Source organism: Paramisgurnus dabryanus, chromosome 2 (assembly GCF_030506205.2).
Source record: "Paramisgurnus dabryanus chromosome 2, PD_genome_1.1, whole genome shotgun sequence".
NCBI lineage: Eukaryota > Metazoa > Chordata > Actinopteri > Cypriniformes > Cobitidae > Paramisgurnus > Paramisgurnus dabryanus.
Window position 1 is genome coordinate 13,144,492 of NC_133338.1, and position 19,566 is coordinate 13,164,057.

General features: G+C 37.8%; 1 protein-coding gene and 1 long non-coding RNA gene across 2 annotated transcripts; one reads left to right on the forward strand and one right to left on the reverse strand.

The window, feature by feature from the left end:
* Window positions 1-1,572: 1,572 nt before the first annotated feature.
* On the reverse strand, window positions 1,573-10,268 carry LOC141281617 (uncharacterized). Its single transcript, XM_073813547.1, has 5 exons — window positions 9,725-10,268; window positions 8,736-9,135; window positions 7,229-7,983; window positions 3,721-4,032; window positions 1,573-1,969 (listed from the first exon to the last, which is right to left on the reverse strand). The coding sequence occupies exons 1-5, from the start codon at window positions 9,777-9,779 to the stop codon at window positions 1,860-1,862; spliced, it is 1,632 nt and encodes a 543-aa protein (XP_073669648.1). The 5' UTR covers window positions 9,780-10,268; the 3' UTR covers window positions 1,573-1,859.
* Window positions 10,269-14,837: 4,569 nt separating this feature from the next.
* Window positions 14,838-16,682, forward strand: LOC135783757 (uncharacterized). Its single transcript, XR_010545768.2, has 3 exons — window positions 14,838-15,281; window positions 16,370-16,471; window positions 16,550-16,682. It is a non-coding gene; the product is annotated as an uncharacterized lncRNA (long non-coding RNA).
* Window positions 16,683-19,566: the final 2,884 nt, after the last annotated feature.

Here is a 19,566-nt window from a genome sequence, read left to right on the forward strand (position 1 = left end):
TTTCAGCTTCTCATATTCATATCATTCTGTGATCATTTGTTTCTGAGTTACTTCTCCTAAGGGTCCCTTAGGAGCAAGACATAAGCTAAAAAGAGACAAGACACCAGTAAGACAAAGGAGGTTAAATTGAGAAAACCATTTGAGCAATAATTGAGAAGTGGGATAAACAGCAGAGATCTCATAATTGTATACCCCTGATCTCAATTATGACTTGGTTATTTGAAGGAGAATTAAAGAGAATAAGATGAGATAAATCTGAGACTTTAATGAGACAAATCTGAGAATTATGAGCCTTAAAAGAGATCTTATTATTGTGTGTCCAACGTCTCTTCCATCTCTTGATTATTTCTCTTTAATGTCTTACTGAAGCTATATATGAGAATGATATCTGAGGTATATTTGAGAAATACAAGAACAAAATTGAGAATGCAATTTAAAGATTAATTATCTTTATTAATTAGAAATAAACTGTATTTGTGTTACACCAGTACAACACTTCAAGACAAAAAAAAACACTGACCAGCAAGTGGAACGTGTGACAACAATGTTAGGCACACACATGAAAAGTATGGTGGCCTGGAGGTGCAAACCAACATGAAAAGATAAAAGGATTTGGTTAGAAGGCGAGTAAGGCACACTTGTACCAACTCAGCTCACTCCTCAGATGTAGGTGCTGGAGTGTGGGGACATCACTAGTACAGTACAACACTTCCAGATTGTAAAAATAAAACACTGACTAGCACATGGAACAATAATGTTGCCTGGAGGTGCAAACTAACATTACGAAATCTGAAACACTTTTACAGAGCTTGAAACCAATTTAAATTTTAGAAAACATTTTTACATATCATAAAACATTACATTTGTCTCAAGCTGTGTTATGGTAATGTATAAGTCCCGAAACAAATTTAAAATTCAGAAAACAAATTACCAAGAACACACTTTTATAAACACCAAGACAAATTTACAATTATTAACAACCGGAAAGGGAACGTACCAACTTCGAGGTTGAACCGGAGGTGAATGGAAGCAGCCAATAGGAGTTGTTGTCGTTGATGTCCCATTGCCTACTACTACTAACTATATTAAAGGAATAGTCTATCCTTTTTCCATATTAAGAGTTGATACATACCTCTATCATCTTAGTAAGTGCACGTAAGCGCTGTGGTGCGCGGCGACACTTTGATAGCATTTAGCCTACCCCTATTCATTCAATGGTACCAAACAGAGATAAAGTTAGAAGTTACCAAACACATCAACGTTTTTCTATTTAAGACAAGTAGTTATGCGAGCAAGTTTGGTACAAAATAAAATGTAGTGCTTTTCTAAGCGGATTTAAAAGAGGAACTATATTTTATGGCGTAATAGCACTTTTGGGAGTACTTTGACTCGCCTGAAAAATCCGCTCCCCTTCTCCCTCTCATAATGGGAGAGGGAGAGTGTTACTGCGCCGAGTCTAAGTACTCCCAAAAGTGCTGTTCCGCCATACAATATAGTAACTCTTTTAAATCCGCTTAGAAAAGCACTACGTTTTATTTTGTACCACTAAACTTGCTCGTATAACTACTCGTCTTAAATAGGAAAAACGTTAATGTGTTTGGTCACTTCTAACTTTATCTCTGATTGGTACCATTGAATGCTATCAAAGTGTTGCCGCGCGCCACAGTGCTTATGTGCACGCACTAAGATGATAGAGGTATGTATCAACTCTTCTAAGTTAAGGTAATAACATAGTTTAATACGGAAAAAGTATAGACTATTCCTTTAACATATTACCATGAAAATGAATAAGACAAATAAAAGAAGGGGTAGAGAGAGAGAGAGATAGCGGTCCACATAGGACAGGCTATATCAGTGGCCTACTCCTTGGAGCCTGCTCTGGCCCTACATTTGTTCACAAAGGCTTTCTTGAGCTTGGCCTCCTCAATTGGTTCCCAGTCCGGTAGAGTTGCACATCTCAGGACATAAGCTGTAAGACAAGAGCATTAAAATAATGAGTAATTTGACAAATTACCACATAGACCATATACAACTGCACTTCAGGTAAAAAGGAAATAACACCACTAGACATCCATTTCAGTTCAGAGAATTGCAAATCAGCAAGTAAGATTTTTTTGGCCAATCATGAATATAAATAAAACAACAGTGTTATCCTTAAAGGTGCTATAAAGTGATACTGGATAAAACTTCATTTCTGGTTTTAAACTTCTATTCTGACAGTTAAGTCAGACAACTCTAAAAAATTAGAACACATAATTTATAAGCATTGCAAGCTAGGGCTGTCAACGAATTTTCTAAATTCGAATATATATTCGAATAGTTAAAAAAAACGAATTTCGAATATAAAAATTAATATTCGAATAAATTATAATTTTTTTAAAGCCTGCTGTAGTACTTAGTACATACTTTGACTCGCCTGAAAAGTCCGCTGCCCTTCTCACTCTCATAATGGGAGAGGGAGGGTGTTACTGCGCCGAGTCGAAGTACTCCCAAAAGTGCTATTACGCCATAAAATATAGTTCCTCTTTTAAATCCGCTTAGAAAAGCGCTACGTTTTATTTTGTACCACCAAACTTGCTCGTATAACTACTCGTGTTAAATAGTAAAAACGTTGATGTGTTTGGTCACTTCTAACTTTATCTCTAACTGGTACAATTGAATGAATGGGGCTAAGCTAAATGCTATTGAAGCGTTGCAGCGCGCTCCAGCGCTTACGTGCATGCACACAGATGATAGAGGGATGTATCAACAATTCTTAGTTAAGGTAATAACATATTTTAATATTGAAAATGAGTAGACTATTCCTTTAATAAATCCTGGCTGTTAGCCTGGTCCGGAGCAGGCTAGTTGCACAGAACAAATCTCCATGGTAACTAAGGTGCCTCTGCTTTTGTGCAAACAAGTCAAGACTAAATCCATCCAGGATAACTGGAAAATCCCAGCTTAATGCCTTATCCTAGTTTTGTGCAATACCCCACAGGTGTTCTTTACGAAAGCGGGGATAAACTGTTTTGAAAGATGTGCAATATAGTTGTCAAACATAAACAGAAATCAACAATTTAAAAAACACTTTGCCACAACTAAATATACGCGGAGAAATCATTAGTTGTCAGTTATATAATCATCAAAATTAAAAGAAATAAAACGCTTGTTATATATCAGTCTGTGAGGAATGAATCTATACGTTATACAAGTTTCACTTTTTGAATGGAATTACTGATATAAATCAAATTTTTGATTTTGATTACCTGTATATCACAATAAAGGAAAGTGAAAAATACAAAAAGCATAATATGAGCACTTTAGGTAAAAATCTATGTACCTTTGCAGTTTTAACCTATAAAAAAATTGCAACTTTCATTACAACTTTTTAGAAAACCTGCCGCAATATTAGGCATTTTAGCCCGCAACGATCACAAAAAAGCCAGCAAAATCCTGGAGGGCTAATGGGTGACAGCAGCAGCAAGATGTATGCAACAGCAAGGCAGCAGAAGCATAGCCAGGGATGAGAATGTAAGCTTGGGGGGGGGGGTTAAATTGCCCGCCCTATTTGGATGAGGAGGGCATGGCTGATCAGCATGGGCGCAGCTTGAGTTGTCTGCCAGAAGTAGTTTCGCAGACTTTGCATCAATCATTGCTACACTGTCATGATTAAATATAATCATTCCCACTATCCTGGCCTAAAAACACACATAGAGCCTAATTTTGAAAAAAACTTACTTAGGATTCCGTCAACTTTTTTACGGTCAAGGACCTGCTTTCCTTGCTTTCCTGAGGGGTTGTTGCCAGGACGACCAAAGGGCACTGCATTTTGACACTCCTCAACAGTGAAGAAATGATCAAAAAGTGCATGAAACAGACGCATGCAATTTGGTTTTGATGCGTGATTCATGGCAGCCAGGCGGAATGATGAGATGAATATGCCGCTCCCAGGAAACAGCTCCTGCTGGCCTGATGGTGAAGCTGGGCTGCCACAATGCCTCTCTCCAATTAAGTCGCAGAGAGTCTGAAGCTCTCTGACCTGGCCTGGATCTGAAAGAGAAAAATAGTAAAAACAATACAGGAGTGAGAAAATACTAGGGCTGCAACAACGAATCGATTAAATCGATAAAAATCGATTACTAAAAGTGTTGGCAACGAATTTCATTATCGATTCGTTGTGTCGCGTGACGCAGAGACGTTTAATAAATAAAATAAAAAGGAAAAACTTCAGTTAAGCGCGAACCGGAGTGAACACACTCGCACTGCGTTCCAAACCGCCTAATTCCTTACTATATAGTAGGCAAAGAGTACGAGAAGTAGTGCTTTTCGCCTACTATATAGTATGGAAGTATGCGGTTTGGGACGGAGCGTCGGTCTCTCTTGCGCACTGTTGCTTGCAGAGTTCGGCGCCTCATAGACAGGGCGGAGAAATTACAGGGCGGCGGGGAACATATAAAAAAAAACAGCAAAGGTAGAGGAAAACCACATGTCAGTGTTTTACTCCTCCCAAACGTAAGCGCGTCACCTGGAAGTTATAGCCGGCAAAGAGGTAATCAAACAAAGACGACACGGTTATGCTTTATGGAGCGACGACAGCGAGTAAAAAAAGTTTCTAGAAAGAATAAAAAACTCCAATGACAAACTCCAATGATATTAAACAAAGAAATAAAACGTTGAGAGAGAGTTGTATGAACGCTTTTCCCCGTCATAGACCTGTATGTTAAATCATCGCGCGTCACTCTCCTGCTGTTCTGTACTGCGCGCTCCAACTCATGCAGAGCAAGGAGACGCGCGTGCCCGGACCAACATACAGTACATCATACAGTAAGTGCCGCCTGTTGTTGCATAAACATCCTCTTACATTTTTTAAGGCGAAGTAATGAATGGTGTATTTGCATTTTGCGCGGGAGTAGAAGATGCATTTTCCGTTTTCACAAGACGCATTTATGTGGCCAAATGTAATGGAACAGTTTTAACAAATGAGATAGCTATCCGATCAGAGAAAACACATAAAGTCAAATATAAGGTAAAAAGCTGTCACCGGGGCAGTACTCTTTATAAAAGGTCCTAATATGTACCATTTAGGTACAAATATTTATCTTTGAACTGCCAATATGTACTTTTGAAGTACTAATATGCACTTTTTGGGTACAAAGGTGTTCCTTTTTGAAAGGGTACTGTCCAGTGACAACTTTTGTACTTTTATTTCTGAGAGTGTACTCGTATACTATCTTTTTGATCCCACCAAGAGAGGCTTCTTGATGGGAAATGCATCATAAAAAGTCTATATATTTGGCAAATGTAAAGCATACATGTGTATTTTTTTGTGTTAGTCCATTTTTATTTTATTTTATTATTATTGTAACAGCTCAGGTGTGTTCAATGAGCAACAAGTTTGTGCACTTTCTAAAGATTTTAGTTCTGTTTTGAATAAGGGGTTGGAAATGAATGCTTTTCTTGTTTTTTGTTTTTTATCCGATTCATCGATTAATCGAACAAATAATCGACAGATTAATCGATTATTAAAATAATCGTTAGTTGCAGCCCTAGAAAATACCAAGCTACTCTTTAAAATGGTTAAAGAGCTTTAATGGCAGGCAAGTTTGTTTTTGAACATAATTAAAACATGCCTAGATAACCTTGCATAAGCTACAACATCACAAGAAAAAAAATATTTTGAGACACTTTGGAATATGTCTGTGGGAGGTATATAGAATGAACACTTGAGGGATCATTAATAAAATCAAGGCTTGACAAACAAACTATAATAAAAAAATCTTAATTCTGGTCAAAAAAAAAAAAAAAATTCCATTTCATTTTTTTTCTTGTCATTTTTTGTCAAGCCTTGATTATATTGATTACAGCTGATGTCCTATGTTAAAGGCGGATTTCATGATGTTTGAAAGCCAATGTTGATATTTGAAATCACCTAAACAAACACGCCCTTACCCCAATAGACCTCTCACAACTTCCGTATTTATGACCGGAAATACGCAATCGTCGTGGAAATCTACTTCCTCCGCAGTCAAGGCAATGTAAAAAGCCGTATCTGTTCCATCAATTCCCTGTTAATGGGGAAGTTATTCAGAAGTGGATTCAGGCCATCCGGCGAGACTTATAATGTGTCGTTTTAGTTAACAGTTCAGTAACAGTTAGACTTGCTCTCTACTTACCTAGAAATTTATGGACAAATTCTTCATGGAAAAAGTTTTCCTCCATTAGTCGTGTCACATCAGCAAATGTAATATTTGGCAAATCCGTTAACAAAGTTTTGTAGACTCTTTGATCCATTTTAAACTTGCCCGGGTTTATGTTTTTTTAGTGTGTTGACGCTTGACAGGAACTCCGCTTACACGACGATTACGTATTTCCGGTTACTGTGAGAAAGGTCTATAGAATCTAGACCTTCTGTTGATAGACCCACCCCACACATACGCAACCCGGCATTTGATTTGATTTGATTGGCTATAAATGTGTTTTGGTAGTCGGGCCGTCTCCTTTTCCAAACCGTTTTTCAAACATCGTGGACTCCGCCTTTAATTCTAAACATCTATCTTCCAATGATGTATACCTGAGTATTCCCCTTTTTCACAGCTGATGGTTATTGCACTTATGGGACCAATTCATGCATATACAGTAGCTTGTTCGTGTGGTGTCATGTCTTTCTACATGGCCTGAAGAATGCCTATGTAAGGCCAAACATATAGGCATGTTTTAATATGCCTCAAGACTTAAGTAGCTCACCATTAACTAGTGTGTCCCTTACAAAGGCTTTACTTGGATGGCCCGCCCAAGAAGATGAAACAAGAACTCAAAACTAATACTGCTGCACTTCATTTATATTAATATTGAGGAAAAAGGAGTGAACATTTATTTGACTTAATTGTACCAGTTCAGATTAATTTGATCACTTTTAGCCCATTTACGCACGTTCATTAAACTATCACAATAATAATTAATATAATGAATTGTTGTGCTGTTAAATTAGGTTCATACTATAATATATTATTGCTATAATTTAATTGTTAAGTGTTATTTCTTATTTGCTAACAATATCAAGGATTATGTGCAATAAATAAGCTTAGTTTATAAACCTCCCCATACCATTTATACTTTTTAAAGCCACAACCCACTTTTCTGCCTTTTTTCTAGGATAGTTCAAACAGTGTTGTGTTTAAGGCCCAATCACTAATATAGGTATAGAACAATTACATCACGAATGAATTAGCAATTATAAGTTACTTGCCTATTCTCGAGATGACTTCATCGATCCTTCTCTTTTCCTGTAGGATTCTTTCAAATTCCCCCTTACAATCCTGACATGGTGTCCATGCATTTTCTTGCGGGCGGGCTGCATGGCCTCTGCCAGGTGATGGACCAGAGGTGTTGAGGCTGTACAGTGATGGGCTGGGTGTATGGCCTCCACCAGGTGATGGACCAGAGGTGTTGAGGCTGTACGGTGATGGGCTGGGTGTATGGCCTCCACCAGGTGATGGACCAGAGGTGTTGAGGCTGTACAGTGATGGGCTGGGTGTATGGCCTCCACCAGGTGATGGACCAGAGGTGTTGAGGCTGTACGGTGATGGGCTGGGTGTATGGCCTCCACCAGGTGATGGACCAGAGGTGTTGAGGTCATACAGTGATGGACTGGGTGTATGGCCTCCGCCAGGTGATGGACCAGAGGTGTTAAGGTCATACAGTGATGGACTGGGTGTGTGGCCTCCACCAGGTGATGGACCAGAGGTGTTGAGGCTGTATGGTGATGGGCTGGGTGTGTGGCCTCTGTAGGGTGATGGACCAATGGTGTTAAGGCTGTACGCTGATGGGCTGGCTGCATGGCCTCCACCAGGTGATGGACCAGATGTGTTGAGGCTGTACGGTGATGGGCTGGGTGTATGGCCTCCACCGGGTGATGGACCAGAGGTGTTGAGGCTGTACGGTGATGGGCTGGGTGTATTGCCTCTGTAGAGTGATGGACCAATGGTCCCCCCTTTGGCAGAGCTATAATAAAATTACACGAACCAGAGATGACATTTCTGTAAACACAAATTGTCCAGAAGAGATTTGACCAATAACTACAAAGAACTGAGTGGCATAGACATAAATGAAGGGTAGATGCAGCCTTGACAACTTGGGCTGTCTACTCTTTTTTTATGTATATGAGGGCCAGTACCAATAATGAAAATAAATGTACTATGACCAAAATCTGCCATATTTATAATCATTTTATACTTTAAAAACATAAAACATTTCAATACTGGAAATAGCTGATCAACAAGATCACAATATGTTGTGACATGTGAGCTCATAAAAAGATGAAAATTAACGATTCTGATCATTAAGCAAAAATAATAGCAAATTATTTTCATCAGGGCCTACGAGTCATTCACATACCATTTACTGAAATGCAGTAATGGGCTCTACGCACAGCTCCACTACTTCCTGAATTTAAGGCAGCTCCTTTGTTTCCTGTCTTACATTATTGGACAAACTGATTAATCCACTTGTGTCTGACCATTGTGACTCAGACACACGTGGACTAATCAGTTTGTCCAATAATGTAAGGCAGGAAATAAAAGAGCAGCCTTAAGTTCAGGAAGTAGTGGAGCTGTGCATATAGCCTATTGTGTTATCATAGATTGGTTATCCTAATGATGTTTTTTTTTTTTTTTTGAACTTTGCCAAATCTGATCGGATAATGATAAAAAGTGTTGAACTCATGGGCGATTATGTAATAATTATGACAAACCTACCCATAGGGTGGTGGTCCAGCTGTGTTGCGGCCTGTTGCATGTCCCCTGTCAGGTGATGGATTCAGCGATGGGATTTTCTCGCCATGCTCAGACAGTGGGCTCCTATCTATTATAATGGTGTCAGACCCTGACGTTATGTCTGATGGCTCATCGCCTTTTAACATATTTAAAAAGGACTCCTGTGGAGTTGGGTGGCCTTTTGGCAGCTTAGCCTGATCTTCCCCTGAAACATATTCAATAGTGGCCTTATAAAATTTACCATCTGACCACTTTGCTAAAACAGGGTCTCCTGATCTAAGATCTTGCAGCTGCACAGGAGCCTCATCTCTTGCCAAAATGTCAGATCCTTTAAAGATTTTGCCGGTATAACCATCCTCCCATCTGACAAATGCAACACACCCTGAGAGAGAGAGAGAGAGAGAGAGAGAGAGAGAGAGAGAGAGAGAGGAGAGAGAGGGAGGGAGAGAGAGAGAGGGAGGGAGAGAGAGGGAGGGAGAGAGAGGGAGATGTTTAATTTCTATTCGGCCACAACAATGTAGACTGGTATTTTTAGACATTATTTGGACAATAATGTTAAGATTATTACCCCTGTATATAACAGTAACTATTACGTTAAAGGCGCAAAAGAGGATGTTTTTCGCTGACCGAGAATCCAAAAACGAGTTTTTTAAATGAGCGCATGCGTAAGAACAGCCTCCCGCCTTCACAGCTCATTTCTAGGGAACGCCTTCCTAAACTCGTGCACGAACGAGTGTTTGTTTGCCACAGGCATATGCTGTGTCGCGTCAGTGAATTCATTATGTGAAATATGATAATAAACACATAAGACATTAAAACGTTAGATCAGTCGACGCTAACTTACTCCCATTTCAACTAGCATGTAGGAGACTGGTCACTGCCTTACAACTACAGTACAATAACAACATCAATATACCTGAATAACAGTACAACAATAATTACATCCACAAAGAAAGAATAATCACCGTTACCTGTTGAGAAGATTTTTTGCGAACTGCGCGTCTGTCTTGACACCTCTCTGTTCATTCATTGCTCTCCAGCGTTTAAATGTTTCTCCATTAACGACTCTGGTTACATTAAGTAACGTTCTTCTGACAATTTTCTCCTATTCCCAGCGGCTTTAAAAAAGTCTTTCTTTTGCGTCCTACTTCGGGTTTTTTCTCTTCCATGGTGCAAATTCGAGGAGGAAAGCAGTATCGACAATGAAAACAAACCGAAACTTAAGACGGAGTCTCATGCGCTATGCGCATGCGTCGCCTGTGTAAAGTTACTGGAGCGCGCACGTATCTCACAAGGATCGTAATGGCAGTGATTGACAAGCCAGAGGGCCAATGATGATTGCGATGACCGCAAGAGCAATCGGCTGATGTTTTTAAGGCCTTATCTTGTGCACAGATGACGTATATTAATATTATTACTTTCAGTGCACCTAATAAATAGTCTTTTATCATTTAGTAAAGACAGTTTCAAGTAATATTGCAAAAATGTATAAAACAAACATCCTCTTTTCCACCTTTAATACTTACCAGATTTCTCATTTAGGGGAGGGGAGCTCAGGGGCCGTATTCACAAAGAATTTTAAGGCTAAAAGTAGCTCCTAACTGGCGAATTTAGGAGCAACTCCTAAAAATAATGGGCGTGTCACTCCTAACTTTAGGACTCCTAATTTTTTTCACTAAAAGTAATTCACGAAGCATTTTAGCCCTAAAAGTAGCACCTAAGTATGGGACAGCTTAAAAGAAGTCGAGAGGACTCCTAACTCACTAAGACCTATTCACAAAGGATCTTAAAATGTCTTAGGTGCTGATCCTCCTTAACATGGACAATTTCACCAACTCAAAAGCATTGCACATAACACTTAAAAGCACACTTTAATGTAAGCATATTGTTTATGACATTTGTTTCATAATTCATTACATTCATGACAAGCAGGAAGTTTTTTAGAATTACATGAAACAATAATGAAATTAAATATTTAATATTATAGGCATATCTGTTGCCATGCTAGTCTGTTTAAATGCTGCAATCTCAACCCTCTACTGCGATTGTAATGCATATACCACCGCCTCTCGCAGTCGTCCGGGGTCCGCGACATAAGCGGGAATGTTGCATTGATCTGCAACAAATCCTCTCCCCAGTGATGCGCGGGTTGATCCGAAATGAGCGGATGCATGCGGTCACCCGCGGTTACGAGTCATCCAAAAATATTTTTTATGATATTCGGGTCGCGTTCGGTCGGGTCGTTTGAAATAAAGATGGCAATTAACTATTAAACAATTACTACTTTAAAAAATGCTGGCCAGGGAGCGGGTCGGGTACACTATTTATTTTTTATTTTTTGTGGTCCGAGTTGCGGGCGGGTTAGTTGAAAACGTTGGTCGGGTGCCAGTTGTTTTGTACATTGACCCGCGCATCACTTTCTCGCATGTCTCACGCTTAGTTTTGACGTGTAGTTTTATTACGTGTCTTTTTTCCAGCACCAACTGGGACAGGAGCAGTAACTGATCCTGCATCCATTTGGGCTTTCTTTTTCGTTTTGGCGAGTTCATAATCCACCATCATTTATTTATTACATTAGGCAGGCTTCTTTAATATGGGCAACATTTGCTTTAAGTAGTCTATTTAGGCTAATAGGATGTACATTAATCAAGCGAGTGTTAATGCAATGTCGTTTTTTCTTATTAGGCAATTGGCGGTTTTCATTTGTATTAGGCTACCTTGATTTAATTTAATTCACGACTTTTCTTTTATATATGCATTTCGATGGCATTACTATTATTATTTTGTATAAGACACAGACATATTTCGATGTTGTAATTGCATGATTTGGTGCGTCTGTGTTATGTTCCGCATGACAGCCCTGTCATCTAACAACCAATCACCGTGGTCATTGCGAGGCAGCTCGTGCATGAGAATTGACGTCATCCGTAGCAACGAAGACTCACTCTTAGTTTAGGAGTTATCATTTTTCCTTACTAAAAGTAGGTCTGAAAGGCGTTGTGAATAACTTTTAAGAGAAAACTCCTAGCTAAAATCTTTTAGTGCGATTTAGGAGTACTCTTAGTGATAAGATAAAATGCTTTGTGAATACGGCCCCAGGTCCTTCATTTTCTGAGTGGGAACCCGTAACCTCTTTTTTGCCAGCACTTTGTTTTTCTCCATCCTGTTAATGAAAAAAATACATTTTAGATAATTAACGCTACGTATAATATAAATAGACACTATTTTAACCTAATTCACTTCATATCTTTGAGGCAAGAATGGTATCAAAATGAGTAAAAATCGAATCAAATTATTTTCCTAATTGATTGTTAGTTTTATAACCTATAACCACCAAGATTAAAATAATTTAAAGATCATGAACAATGATAGCATCCCTATTCTTGGATGAGCTTTTGCTTTTTTGTTTTATTGTGACACAATATTTATGAACTTGCAGATCTGAAAATTCAGAGATATTTAGCTAGTGCAGAGCAAAAATAGGTGGGTGAGTCCAGTCAACTAAGTCAAATTGAAATTTAATTAAATTGTGACCTTTATTTTTTTTAATCAAAAGTCAAATCAAATCATGGTTTTCAAGAATTGCCACACCCTAGAATTTCACAGTCAAAGAAAATGAATAAAATAAATGAACATCTGGTAACATGTAGGCTGATCAATATTTCAATTAGATATTTCACAAGTGTACTGCTTGTGGATCTTAATGGGCTCTATGCACAGCTTCACTACTTCCTCAACTTCAGTCAGCTCCTTGGTTTCCTGTCTTCTATTAATGGACAAACTGATTCAGGTGTGTCGGATTAGTGTTTCTTTAAGATTAATTAAGATTCACGATCGCCATATCTAAAACTGTAGTTTATTTCAAGGACCCAGTTTGATAATGCTGTCGGACTCCGACGGAAACCTTGTATGTCCAATTTTTGTCAATTTCGTATTTTATTTTGAGAATTTTTTTTTTGTTTTTCCCTGACTAACAAAACATACAATGGAGTGGGGACCAGACACTGTGGTTATCAACACTCTTTAAAATAACTTGTGTATCACACAATAAAGAAACTCATAAATGTTAGGATGGTCTGTTCTGTTATGTAAACTATGACTGAATTACATGTTTTAAGTTAACTATCCCTTTAAGACAGTATTTTAGAGTTAACGCTGCTTTAAATTCAACAATAACTGTGACAGTAGTGCTGTTGACTGTATGTCTGTCTGTCTGTAATTTATTGAAGCTTTGTTTACAGTACAGTACAGTACGGCATAGGCACCTATCACGTGGGCGCTCGAGACACGAGATATTCTCCATTTATAAAACTTTATTTGATGTGGTTTGTATATGACCTTTTATTTTATTGACAATTATCAAGAGCGCGTTATTTCAGAACGCATTTAATCCGCTTCACTCGGATGTCAGGTGGATTCCCTTCACTGAGAGTGAACTTTCCGTTTTTATTTGACTAAAATGGATGCTCTGCCCCATGGTAAAATCATTGTACTTTTTTGCAAGCGCTCAATTATAAATGATGCCCATTTACAAATCAGAAGTAATGTTAGCGCATCTTGCGGTCTAGTGCACGTTATGAAATGGAGCCCGCGCGACCGTCGACTTCATAGGATTAAGCTAATGCATTATTTCATTATTTGCACATCCACCCTGACCAGTTTACCTTAGCGGGTCAGACGTCTTGACTCTCCGTTGAAAGAGATGGTCAGAAACTGCGGGTGGAGGAAGAAGATCATCACGCTGGATTTTGTGATTCCATCGATAGCAGACTTTTGTTACTGATTGGCCATAAGACTTGTCAATCATCCCCACTTTCTATGTGGTGGATGAGCCCAGTGCTATGATTGGACATATCTTTCTTTTTTCTGTTGCTTCTTTTGAGTACTTCGCGCGGCAAAGGGCGTCATCAGGTTTTTGCGTAGTTTAGAGTGACAAATCGTACCACCGTACTTTGAGGTCAAAATGAGTACCTGCTACGCAAAATGCGTACAGGTTGGCAGAACCACCATTAAATTATTTTGCGCATGTAAAACACAAGTAGCAAAGTTTTTATTAATGGGAGAAAAAAAGGGCTGCTCAATTAATATATTAATATAATAATTCTGTTTAATAAATACTGTAATGTTTCTGTGCAGAAGGAAGCCCGTGAGCATCACTTATAGACCGTAAACCTTTAAAATAGCGTTTAGATGTATGTAACTACAGTCAGCTTTGGTTAACTATTGAAGCCTCATCTCTTGTCAAAAGGCTCAATGTGACCGCAGTATTTGTTAAACACTGCTGGCAGCGGTGACGTCTGCGTCCGTTATCAATGAGAGCATAAACTCGTATATCTCCCTCCCAAATCATAAAGCTCATTTCTTCGATAAAACATGACTTTGGGAAAATGTTGTGTTAATGTTGGTACACAACAGTATATGATAGCAATATAAGGCATAATAACAACTTTAACGATACAATGTTTAATAACTTAAAAAATACTGCGTTTTTTAAATTTCCTGAAAAATAATGGTTTTGGAGATACCAGAATTCCGATTGACAGCGACGTAGAACCTAACATTAGCCGTTAGCTAACGTTAACATTAGCTAACTTAGCCAACCATCCCATTTTCGACGGTCTGAATACAGTTCGGAGTTTCTTTGCCAATTACTTGTTGGACATGCACCTAATTACCTAATCCCCACCTTCCATTATTATGATAATGTCAAAATAATTTCATTCTTACCTCTTCGGCGTGGCAGGGGCAAAAGCCAACAGGTGCAGCAGCAGTGACCAACGCACTTCTCTCACCCCAGCGAAATTACGAATTGGCGCCAAGACCGACCGCCAATCTTCTTCTTCTTCTTCTTTTGTTTTAATGGCGGTTGACAACTTGTTGTTGTATTACCGCCACCGCTGGACTGGAGTATACCCACAGATTATATTTCCTTTGTACTATTAATTTTTTTTAAAAGCCCTGTATTCTTTAAAAAAAGATAACAAAAATTTAAATTGTTCATGTCCTATCCATGGTTTTATTGTGGTAAAAGTGTAGTAACCATGGTTTTTTTGGTGTATTGATTACTATCAGCAAAACCATGGTTTTACTACACTAACTATGGTTTAACTATGGTTTTTGAAAACCATGATTGTCAAAACCATGGTTATTTTGTAGTTACTATGGTTTTACTACAGTAACCATGGTTTTTTGGTTTTAACTGTAGTAAAACCATGGTTAATTTTCGTAAGGGCTGACCAATTCCCTAACCTTAACCACTCGAGGTGAAAAGTCTAATAAATCGTGAGCCATGCAATGAGCTGCTTCGTACAGTACAGTAGGTGGCGGTATGCACCTTAACAGTTGGTTTGCAACCCGCCAGTAAACCCACAAAAGAAGAAGAAGCGCTGCTTCGTACTAGGGCGGTCTTGGCGCTACTGGTCACGTCTCCTGAGCGTGCAACGTTCAGCTTCTTCTTCTTTTTTCGGCGGTTACTGGCTCAAGTTTGGAAGAAACAGCAAAGCTCTCTGTAAAGGATAACGACTAACGGTAAGTAATAGTAGTGGTCATAGTAATAACGGACACTTTTATCACACATGAGGTAGGATTCTTGGAGTTACGTCATCGCATTGCGAATGCCACATTCAAGGGGCTACCACTAGCTATGCTAACATTGCTTAGCTACACCTAGCTAACAGGCCTACTGTAAATGTTTGTTTTTTAGAACATTTATATATGGTTACATAATATATATATGTAACCATAATATATATATATATATATATATATATATATATATATATATATATATATATATATATATATATATATAATTATGGTTACAAATCTCCTAGACTTCAGACTCTTCAGAAATGTCAAAACATACGAGAAATACACGTGTATTTGTGGAATTATTTGGCACAAAACATGTCTTTAGTGACATTGAAACTCTGGTATTCATTCAATGGTGATCATAAGCCGAGCTGATTTTGTTCTTTTCATGATACTACATAATTAATAGATTATTTATAAAAATATCAGAAGGTAAAATTTACATGAGTTAGTAGTACAAATAACTTGCATTAAATGTACATTATTTTGTTGATCAATTGATCATCAATGATCAATACTTTTGGTACTTAAAGAATATGATGTTAATAATTATTTTGTAGTTTGACTTAAGATTTTGAAATTGTGGTACATAACAGTGCAGTAGCCAAGTATTAATAAAACATCTCTATATTATTTCTGATACCAGCTATTATTGTTAAAATGACCATAATCTCCCTGTTTCCCCCTGCTGTTCAGTAAACAGAAAATGCATTTTCGGGATATTCATTTTATCCAATTAGGACAGAGAATTCATGCAGGATGAAGAATAAACAAGTGAAAGTGGAAGTGATAAAATAAGAGAAACTTTATCTATCGTAGGATTAAATCAAAATGGTACAAAGAAATTAACAGAGAAAATTGGAAGAGGAAAATTTACACTTTCTAAGAAATGTATTTCTGTTTACTAAAGAGCTGATTAGATGTAAACCTCTGTTACTGAATAAATGCTTCATCAGAATATAGAGTTTTACTTTTACAAAAAGTTACACTGTATATTCCATCAACTTGGGTCTGTATTTGTATAGTATTGGAGTGTCAAAATGACCAGACGAAAACCTGGAAAACGATGGAGAAGGACTGGTAATGAAGAAGACCCAAATAAACGACCAAGACGGGCTGCACACTTGGTGAGTAGCCTGGCATAGTTGTGTTGCAGTAAATTTACAGCAGATAGGATATTTAATGCCTTATTTTCCTCCCTGCAGTCATCCCTCCCTGCAGCCGCCAGTGTTCATGTGGAGACTGATCAGCAATATTTAGGTAACTTATGAAATGTGTTGGTGTGTGTTTAATGTTCAAAAGCCACACCCAGTCCCATGTGCAGAGGAGAGAGAGATCCTGAACAGAATTAGTTCTGATTAAGAATCAAAGGTCAGGCCCTGTAAATAGATAGATTAGTAGATAGAATGCAGTCTACAGTTGGTCAAACCAAGCATGGCAAAAAAGCTTTCTCTTATTCTCCTCTTTTTCTTTTTTTTATCTTTTGAGTTTCTTACAAGAAGGTTTCTGACCCAAAATCTGTTTCGGGTGAGAAATCTGAAAAATGTAATTTAAGCAAAATGAGACTCTAATATTGATCTAGAATAAAGGTGTGAACCACTGATGTGTCTCCTTGTCTGTGTCAGGAGGTAGCAGCAGTGGAACACAGCAGGGGGGGGCCTCCTGGAGGAACCCAAAATGCTGCACTTCAAGGGGAACACGCCCAACATCCAGGTGTCCATGCAGGATGTACCACACTCACTCTCGGACATCAAGTCTCTCACCACCTGCCAGGTACACACACCCCGTTTTTAATGATGTACAGAATATTTTGTCACTGAGCAGGTGTCTCATTTACAAAGCGTGCCTACGCACAAAAAAGGCCTTGAAACAGGCGTACGCCACTTTTCGACGCATAAGTTGTGATTTACAAAAACAAACTTACCTGCATGCGTACTCTGACCCATGCGTACGAACGTTTGGGAGGTGGTGCAGTTTGGGACAACGATGGTGAGCCAGAGTTAAATGTGTTTTTGGTCACTTTTAGGCAGAAAATCAAAGAATATTATACAGCTACAGAAAGATAATACAAATATAATTTCTCTAACAAACATATTACTTGAAGCAAATATCCATCCATTCTTAAATGTCCGCGTCAGTGAGCTCGTTGGGCCGTTTATTGAAACTAACACATAATATAGCCTGACGTAAAACCGTAAATCTTCGTTATGAGTAATCATCAATAGGCCACTGTGCATGTTCACAATAACAGTTTAAATTAATTAATTAATAATTTACTAAACTATATGTTTTACTTCTAATATTAAACATTTAGATTGAACCATTCTCATTGGAGTTAAACACTTAAAATAGGCCTACATGAAATCATTACATCGCCAGACAAGTTAATTTGATCTTGGTCTGTAGATAGAGAAATAATCTGCGAACATAGATTGAAATGCACATAATCTTAGAATAATTTCTTAATGCGCATGTAAACGCCATCAGAGTTTATCACAGGTTCGCATTAGAGTCTGTGTAGAGAGAATGGTGTCGTCTTAGCGGCCCCTAATGTAATAACTAATGAACATTGCGACGGAAGTGAATTAATCACAACTAACAAGCTAGAAAAAGCTAGATAATACCAAGTATTATCCATTTGTCTCTGTAAAGCTGCTTTGAAACAGCCTACACTGTTAAAAGCGCTATATAAATGAAGGTGACTTGACAAAAATTTAATATTCAATAAATAGAAATATTTGTTGTGGATGCAATGCTTTTGAACACTTTTCTTCTGGCATGGTGTGCTTTAATGTATTAACTATAATTGCTTATCATGATAGCTGAATATTAAATGAATAGATGAATAATTGTCTGAGAAAATAGCTTTGTGCAAATAATGCACAACATGGTCTAAATCTGTTCCAATTAAAAATACGATTTAGCCCATGGAAAAGATTGAAAAAAATAAATGTATTTTACACTATTTCATTTATTTATAAAAAAGGCAAATTAAATTATTTGTATTAATGTGACGTGACATCCATATTTCATATTGACTAATGTCTTGTAGGCTACCTACCGGTGAACATGTTGGATGATCATGTGGATGAATAATCATATGCAAATGATATGCAGATGAGGATATGCATAGTAAATCTAGGCATTGTAAGCTCCTTATATGGTTATTTTGAGGAGACAACGGATGTGCGCATAATCTTCAGCGGACTCTGGCTGACTGCGATTTATAAAGTGAATGTTGCGCAGGTTCTGGCTAGGGATGTCACGGTACCAAAAATCTAGTAGTCGGTACCAATACCGCAAAAAAAGGGTACACGGTACTCGGTACCTAAGTCGGTACCACAGTGTGTAAAAAAAGAACAATTATACTTAAATATTATTTTTTTATTAAAACATTTCAACATTATAGAAAACTTTTAAGAGCTTCTTTTTAGGTTGTCTGTGTTAATGTTTGTTGACTTTTCTCCTGACTCTCTTGGTGGACATCCTCCTCTGGCTGATACTGTTTAAAAGAGAGAGAATAAGAAATACATTTTATTTATTTAACATACTGTCTGACAATGACTAATAAATCAGCTAAAGCTACAGGTGCTAAGGTGCACTTATAAACACACGCACGTGCACATACACATACTCTGAATGCAAGCATTAGTTTAATATCACTCACATTGTTGCAGGATGAAAATAGTTATTAAAAACCCTTAACATTTTAATACTTCATCCAGTGACATTAGGCTACATTTTGCTGACAGGATGACTAAATCGCCCATTTATAGATCGTTTATAAAGTTGCAAATGCACCTACACAAAACATTAACATCTAGCATAAAGTTGGCTGTTTACATGGCATTAATGCCAGCTGCCCCAAACAAACATAATATAGGGTCTGGGTTTCAGTATAAAATTAAAGTTTTACAGTTTGTGTATAATGTTAATGCGAATTAAAACTTACCTCGAATTCTTTAAAGAGATCGGGGTGTCTGTCTTTCAAGAGCTTTGCCAAATTCTATGTTTGATAGTGACAAACTACTTTAGAGAGATTTTTCACAGAATTACAAGTATGAATATTTTTTTGCGCATGCCATTTTTGGCTTTCAGGCGCACATACACTTTTAGTAAGGATCCTACGCACAATTTTATAAATAAGACCCCAGATCCTGCTAAAATATGACACAATAATCTGAGTGTAAGAAAGTGATATACAGGTTAAGACGATATAGGT

Coding starts and splice junctions, on each gene's coding strand:
- LOC141281617 (XM_073813547.1), bottom strand. CDS start 9,779: ATGAACAGAGAGGTGTCAAGACAGACGCGCAGTTCGCAAAAAATCTTC. Junction 7,984..8,735: donor GCTGGACCACCACCCTATGG/GTAGGTTTGTCA, acceptor ATTTTATTATAG/CTCTGCCAAAGGGGGGACCA. Junction 4,033..7,228: donor TGAAGTCATCTCGAGAATAG/GCAAGTAACTTA, acceptor TTTCTCTTTCAG/ATCCAGGCCAGGTCAGAGAG.